The sequence below is a fragment of the Pongo pygmaeus genome, chromosome 18 (genome assembly GCF_028885625.2).
Source record: "Pongo pygmaeus isolate AG05252 chromosome 18, NHGRI_mPonPyg2-v2.0_pri, whole genome shotgun sequence".
In the NCBI taxonomy this organism is placed as follows: domain Eukaryota; kingdom Metazoa; phylum Chordata; class Mammalia; order Primates; family Hominidae; genus Pongo; species Pongo pygmaeus.
Genome location: NC_072391.2, coordinates 32,296,226 through 32,303,669, shown reverse-complemented (window position 1 = coordinate 32,303,669; position 7,444 = coordinate 32,296,226). Strand labels below are relative to the sequence as shown.

At 53.0% G+C, this 7,444-nt stretch overlaps 1 protein-coding gene across 3 annotated transcripts; it reads left to right on the top strand.

The window, feature by feature from the left end:
* The first annotated feature begins 1,319 nt into the window (after window positions 1-1,319).
* On the top strand, window positions 1,320-4,744 carry ZNF688 (zinc finger protein 688). 3 transcript variants are annotated; one of them, XM_054454229.2, is made up of 3 exons: window positions 1,320-1,473; window positions 2,468-2,581; window positions 3,984-4,744. In XM_054454229.2, exons 1-3 carry the CDS (start codon window positions 1,320-1,322, stop codon window positions 4,502-4,504), a joined length of 789 nt encoding a protein of 262 aa, XP_054310204.2. In that variant the 3' UTR covers window positions 4,505-4,744. The 3 variants fall into 3 exon arrangements, with proteins under 3 accessions (XP_054310204.2, XP_054310202.2, XP_054310203.1); XM_054454227.2 differs by lacking the exon at window positions 1,320-1,473 and adding an exon at window positions 1,890-2,157; XM_054454228.2 differs by lacking the exons at window positions 1,320-1,473; window positions 2,468-2,581 and adding an exon at window positions 1,904-2,157.
* The last annotated feature ends 2,700 nt before the right edge of the window (window positions 4,745-7,444 follow it).

Here is a 7,444-nt window from a genome sequence, read left to right as displayed (position 1 = left end):
GGGCTGGCAGGGGAGCCAAGCAAGTAGATCCAGAGCCAGAATGACAGAAGGGACCTGGTAGGCCTTGCTTGTTATCTCCAGCAACCAGACCCACGCTTAGCAAACAGTATTCTGCATCCTGTGTGATTGCAGGTATATTCCAAATGTGGAGATGAAGGCAACTAATATTTACAGTCCAATGCCGCCAGCCATGACGATGACCCATCTTGGCCGAAAAATAAAGACCTTAAATCTAGGAAGCGGAGGATACAACCCAGGACAGCAGGAAGGGGAGACCCCGTATGAGAAGAACTGAGGCCCAACCCAGTTTAGAGAGGAGACTGAAGGCTAAAGGAGGAAGTTTCCCAGGAAAAAAAAATCAGGATTTAAAAGTTGATGCTATCTTTGGTAATTTGGAACAACGTAAATAAGTAGAAATGGCAGGGCCGGGCGCGGTGGCTCACGCCTGTAATCCCAGCATTTTGGGAGGCTGAGGCGGGAGGATCACCTGAGGTCGGGAGTTTGAGACCAGCCTGACTTAATGTGGAGAAACCCTGTCTCTACTAAAAATACAAAATTAGACGGGCATGGTGGCTCATGCCTGTAATCCCAGCTACTTGGGAGGCTGAGGCAGGAGAATCGCTTGAACCTGGGAGGAGAAGGTTGCAGTGAGCTGAGATAGCGCCATTGCACTCCAGCCTGGGCAACAAGAGTAAAACTCCTTCTCAAAGAAAAAGTAGAAATGGCCGGGAACCGTGGCGCATGCCTGTAATCACAGCACTTTGGGAGGCCGAGGCAGGAGAATTGCTTGAGGCCAGGAGTTCCAGACCAGCCTGGGCAACATAGCAAGACCCTGTCTCTGTTTTAAAATTTAAAAATTAGCCAAGCATGGAGTGTGCGCCTGTGGTCCAAGCTACTTGGGAGGCTGAAGCGAGAAGATCGCTTCAGCCCGGGAGGTCGAGTCTGCAGTGAGCTAGGATCGCACTGCTGGGCCACAGAGCAAGACCCTGTCTCAAAACAAATAAAAAATAAATTCGTGTATGTTAGCAACAATTACAATTTAATTTAAAACTTCCCCATTCCGATTCCATCCTCACCAAGCACGTTCCTTCGCCTGCAGCTTCCGTCTAGAGCCTGAGAGAGCCGAGCTGCGGATGCCAGGGACTGGGTGGACTCCGCAGCTAAGCTACTGTAAAACACGCACCTGCTTCTACCGCGGGTGTACACATGGTTTGCCAGGGTGTGCGCGTCTTCCCAAGGGGTCTGGGGACCAAATTCCAGCTCCCGCCATCGGGAGGCACGGTAAGAGACCGTAGGGGACACAATCCCGAGCACCGCAGATGCCGAGGTCCCCGCTGCACTCCGGTCTGTCAACAGAGGCTTCGGGACCGCGGGGTTCCTTCACATGCCCCGCCAGTCCCAGGCCAATCACCGCGCAGCTTCTTCCGGGATCGTCGCCAATCATCGGCCGTTGCGTATTGCGGGTACAGAGGGGTAAGTGAAGCTTCGGTCCCGTACATCTTTCTTGAAGGCAAGAAGCCTCTCCTCTACTTCCCAGACACCCCGCCTCTCCCACTAGAAAAAGCAGCCGAAGCGGCTTTAAGGGCAAGTGGGCCGATGAGGCCAGAGAAGTCAGAAAGGCTCCATATTTGATATGGTCAAAGAATGGCGCCCTTAAGAGCAGCCTGTGACAATTGAAGCTAGGTGGTCGCCATATTTTCTGAAGGCACCTTCCGGGTCCCTTAACCCGGGTGTCTATGTCCAAGCGGCCATGAAGTGAATAAACACTGAGGAATTATATTTGTCCCTATCAGAATCCTCGAATCCCTAGCAGCCAGTCCCTGCTACTTCGGTTACCTCGGCTGCGTTCGGACGCCACGGCTGGGCGGGGCCGCCCTTCCTGTGGACGACAGCTGAAGCCGGGAGCGGGGAGGCGGCGGCTCCAGGGACCTGGCGGCCGCCGATCGGGGCTGCGAGGCCCCATGGCGCCGCCCCCAGCCCCGCTCCTGGCGCCGAGGCCCGGGGAGACCCGGCCTGGTTGCAGGAAGCCCGGGGCTGTGAGCTTCGCGGACGTGGCCGTGTACTTCTCCCCGGAGGAGTGGGGCTGTCTGCGGCCCGCGCAGAGGGCTCTGTACCGGGACGTGATGCGGGAGACCTACGGCCACCTGGGCGCGCTCGGTGAGAGCCCCGGGTCCGAGCCCCCTCCTCCTTCACCGGGTTCACAGGGGAGATGATGTAGAAGGGCCGAGAGGACTGTGAGCCCTAATCCCGCACTCTTGCACCAACACCAGCAGCCACCTCCCGTTCCCAGGGCTTCAGGTACCCCCTCGGGAGTGTTTTCACCCGCATCCACTTCATTCAGGCAGCAGCACTGCAGCCCCGTCCAGGTTGAGTATAAGCTCCGAGGGGGTGCCCTCAGCCTGGAGGGGAATGCCATCTTCCCACGATGGCCTCTCAGGCCCACGCTGTGATCCCTGTTCTCTCCCAGGATTCCCAGGCCCCAAACCAGCCCTCATCTCTTGGATGGAACAGGAGAGTGAGGCTTGGAGCCCCGCCGCCCAGGATCCTGAGAAGAGGGAAAGACTGGGAGGAGCTCGGAGAGGTGAGGGATAGTCCCGGGTCCCCCGACTTGGTTTTCCAGGGCTTCCTGTCTAGCAGAGTTTCTTTTCAGGCCCCCACTTCCAGCATCCCTAAAGAAATTCAACTGTGTTGGGTACTAGAGGAGTAAAGAAGGCAGACCTGGTACAAAGTTTTCAGAACATAGGACAGCGGTCCTGTGAGGACTGGGAGTCCAGTCCAACATGCTTGGGCTTCCAGGTTTCTCTCATTTTCTCTCTCTCTCTCTTTTTTTTTTTTTTTTTTTTTTTTTGAGAGGGAGTCTCACTCTGTAGCCCAGGCTGGAGTGCAGTGGTGCGATCTCGGCTCACGGCAACCTCCGCCTCCTGGGTGCAAACGATTCTCCCACCTCAGCCTCCCGAGTACCTGGAATTACAAGCACAAGCCACCACGCGCGGCTAATTTTTGTATTTTTAGTAGAGACGGGGTTTCACCATGTTGGCCAGGTTGGTCCTGATCTCATGTGACCTGCCCACCTCGGCCTCCCAAAGTGCTGGGATTAAAGGCGTGAGCCACTGTGCCCAGCCAGCTCATTCTCCCTCTTTCAGGAATAACTAAAACTCCCCAAGAATGGAAGTACCTTTAGGTCTGCCTTTCACATTCCTCAAGTGAAGCAAAGTGGCACAAGAAAAAATGCCCAGTCATTGACAACTTGGCTTTTCTCCCTTCCCCCATCCCCCAGTGCAGTGACCTTGAGCAAATGTTTCCTCGTCTGTAAGAGTCTTACCTTACAAAATATGGAGAAACCACACTAATAATAGCCCCTGCTTGGCCGGGTGCGGTGGCTCATGCCTGTAATCCCAGCACTTTGGGAGGCTGAGGCGGGAGTTCAAGTGCAGTTCACCTGAGGTCAGGAGTTCAAGTGCAGCTTGGTCAACATGGCGAAACCCCGTCTTTACTAAAAATACAAAAATTAGCCGGGCGTGGTGGTGGGCTTCTGTAATCCCAGCTACTCGGGAGGCTGAGGCAGGAGAATCACTTGAACCTGGGAAGCGGAGGTTGCAGTGAGCTGAGATTATGCCACTGCACTCCAGCCTGGGTGACAGAGTGAGACTCCATCTCAAAAATCAATCAATCAATCAATCAATCAATCAATCAATAAAAGCCCCTGCTTCCTGAGCACTTCCTAAGTGCTTAACATGCATCTACTCAGCTAAACCAGCAAGGCTGTGAAGTCAAAAGCCATTATTATTCCCATTTGATGCATAAGGAACCAAGGCTCAGATAAGTCACTTTTAGGATATCTGAATCCTGTTTACCTTGTTCTAAAGCCTGTGTGTTAATCACTGGACAGAACTTCCCTCACTGCCTTAAGTGAAAAGCATTCTATAACCTGAGACAGTCTGTGCAAAAGTGTTTGTAAGTGTAACTTAATTCCGGTTTCCCAGGAGATGTCCCAAACAGGAAGGAAGAGGAACCCGAGGAAGTCCCAAGAGCCAAAGGGCCTAGAAAGGCTCCTGTGAAGGAGAGTCCTGAAGTGCTGGTGGAACGCAACCCTGACCCAGCTATTAGCGTGGCCCCGGCACGGGCACAGCCACCCAAAAATGCTGCCTGGGACCCGACCACAGGAGCACAGCCCCCGGCACCCATACCCAGCGTGGATGCTCAGGCCGGCCAGCGGCGCCACGTGTGCACGGACTGCGGCCGCCGCTTCACCTACCCCTCGCTGCTGGTCAGCCACAGGCGCATGCACTCGGGGGAGCGGCCCTTCCCCTGCCCCGAGTGTGGCATGCGCTTCAAGAGGAAGTTCGCAGTGGAAGCGCACCAGTGGATCCACCGCTCCTGCTCCGGGGGGCGGCGGGGCCGGAGGCCTGGGATCCGGGCTGTGCCTCGGGCCCCCGTTCGAGGTGACCGGGACCCGCCTGTGCTCTTCCGGCACTACCCAGACATCTTCGAGGAGTGCGGCTGAGCGGCACCGCAGGCTGGAGTTGAGCCTGACCTTGGCACGAAGGACTGACGGAGCCCTGACGTGGGCCACTGAGTCGGGGACTCCGGAACTGAAATTCATGCCCTGGGCTTTCCTCAAGGATCCCTCAAGTTTCCAACTTGTAAAAAGAAAAGTGCCTGTAAAGATTCGAATAGATTAGACTTGCCACCCCTCTCCCCAGTCTTTTGTTAAAAAAAAAAAAAAAAAAAAAAAGAAGAGAGTGAGATCCTGGACTCATTTCAAAGTGTTATCTGAAGATCAGGTGCAACAGAGACCTTTGTATCATCTCAGGAACTAGCCACTCCTTATCTATTTCAGATGCAGATGCTGAGGGGGACCAAGGCCTGGGGAGGGGACCTACGTGGAGGGCGTGGTCAAACCCTGCCTAATTGTCATCAGCAGGGGACCCAGACGCTGGAGTGGATGGGAGTAGAATAGATGCAGGTGGCAGAAATCCAGCCTCTGTTGGGAGGCCAAGGAGGGAGGATCGTCTGAGTCCAGGAGTTCAGACCAGCCTGAGCAACAGGCTATCTAGCGATATCTAGATATCTAGGATATCACTATCTAGAGATAGTGAAATCCTATCTCTACAAAAAAAAAAAAAAATGAACCAGGCATAGTGGCACATCGTGCCTGTGGTCCCTGCTACTTGGGAGGCTGAGGCAGGAGGACTGCTTGAGCCCAGGAGTTCAAGGCTACAGTGAGCTATGATTGTGCCACTGTACTACAGTCTGGGCAACAGAGCAAGACTTCATTTCTTTCTTTTTTTTTTTTTGAGACAGGGTCTCACTCTGTCACCAAGGGTGGAGTACAGTGGTGCCATCTCAGCTCACTGCAACCTCTGCCTCCCGGGTTCAAGCAGTTCTCCTGCCTCAGCCTCCTGAGTAGCTGGGATTACAGGTGCATGCCACCATGCCCAACTAATTTTTGTATTTTCAGTAGAGACAGGGTTTCACATGTTAGCCAGGCTGGTCTCAAACTCCTGACCTCAGGTGATCCACCCACCTTGGCCTTCCAAAGTGCTGGGGTTATAGGCATGTGCCACTGTGCCTGGCCAAGACTCCATTTCTTAAAAGAAAAAAAAAAAAAAAAGCTGGCGCAGTGGCTCATGCCTGTAATCCCAGCACTTTGGGAGGCCGAGGTGGGCAGATCACCTGAGGTCAGGAGTTTAAGACCAGCGGCCAACATGGTGAAACCCCGTCTCTACTAAAATACAAAAATTAGCTGGGCATGATGGTGGGTGCCTGTAATCCTAGCTACTCAGGAGGCTGAGATGGGAGAATTGCTTGAACCCAGGAGACGGTGGTTGCTGTGAGCCAAGATTGCGCCACTGCACTCCAGCCTGGGCGGCTGAGTAAGACTCCGTCTCAAAAAAACAAAACAAAATAAAAACTAGTCTCTGCAACTTACCCCAGGCACAGCTGGTAAGTCACGTGAACTTCCTGAGTCTCAGTGCCTCCTCTGTAAAATGAAGATGAATAATATCTACCTCAGGGTTACCGTGGAGACTGACATTTTAACAAGATGTATGACATAGTAATTGTGCAATATACATTTGTTGAAAGAGTGAATTACTGTGGATGGTCTACACTTTAGATAGTGTAAAGAAGCCTGCCAGGGAGCCAGGGCATGGATATCAATAACCATGTTTGCAGATAAGTAAACTGAGACTCAGAGAGATAACGTGATGCTCTCAAGTTTTCACACCCATATGGCAGCGTGGCTGGAAATGAACACAGAGCCCAGATGTCTCTACCACTTCCTCTGAGAAGTCAGATCTGGACAGAAAACACGGGCTGGGAACTCAGGATGCAGGTCCCAGCCCAGCCTGGTCGGGCAGTGTGAGCAGAAAACTGAGAGTCCCAGCAAGTGCCCCTTTTCTTGTCCTTTCCTTTTCTCTTTTCTTTTTTTGAGATAGAGTATCACTCTCTTACCCAGGCTGGAGTGCAGTGGTGTTAACATGGCTCTCTATAGCCTTGACCTCCTGGGCTCAAGCAATCCTCCCACCTTTGCCTCCTAAAGTGCTGGGATTACAGGTGTGAGGCACCTCGCCTGGCCAGTTTTTACTTAGAAGGCACAGTCATGCTGGGCGTGGTGGCTCACGCCTGTAATCCCAACACTTTGGGAGGCCGAGATGGAAGGATCTCTTGAGCTCAGGCGTTTGAGACCAGCCTGGGCAACATAGTGAGGCCCCCATCTCTACAAAAACAAAAATCAGCCAGGTGTGGTGGCACGTGCCTGTAGTCTCAGCCACTTGAGAGGCTATGGTGGGAGGATCACTTGAGCCAGGAAGACTGAGGCTGCAGTGACCCATGATTGCGCCACTGGACTCCAACTTGGGTGACAAAGTGAGACTCTGTCTCAAAAAGAAAAACAAAAAAGAAGGTACAATTAGCAGTCAGTGACTGTGTGTTGAGTGCCTTCTGTTGAAGGGACTGTGCTAGGTAATAAGGGAATTCCACGATGAGGAAAGCTGACCCTATTCATTCATTCATTCATTCATTCAGCAAACACCCTCTTGAAGCCTCTGTGGGTTTTTGTGCTGGGCTCCAGTGATACAGCTGAGTCAGGGCCCACGTTCGACGTGGGAAGAGAGTAATTGGCGCTATGACAGAGGAAGCCCAGAGACACCACCTCACCTAGGCTGGTTGGTGATATGCCGGGAAATGCTCCCGGAAGGAGATGGCTGTGCTTCCCATAGCCTATGAATTGGTGTTGGGGGAGATTTTCAGGCAGAGGAAACAGCAAAGGAGTCTTGCTTCATAGAAAGAATAAAAGACACTTTGGGAGGCTGAGGCGGGCGGATCACTTGAGGTCAGGAGTTCAAGACCAGCCCAGCCAACATGGTGAAACCCTGTCTCTACTAAAAATACAAAAATTAGTTGGGCATGGTGGTGGGCACCTGTAATCCCAGCTACTCGG

Bases quoted from the DNA above. Each gene is read 5' to 3' on its own strand.
- ZNF688 (XM_054454227.2), top strand. From the start codon at position 1,962: ATGGCGCCGCCCCCAGCCCCGCTCCTGGCGCCGAGGCCCGGGGAGACC. The intron at 2,158-2,467 runs GTGAGAGCCCCG...GTTCTCTCCCAG, and splicing joins CGGCCACCTGGGCGCGCTCG to GATTCCCAGGCCCCAAACCA. The intron at 2,582-3,983 runs GTGAGGGATAGT...CCGGTTTCCCAG, and splicing joins ACTGGGAGGAGCTCGGAGAG to GAGATGTCCCAAACAGGAAG.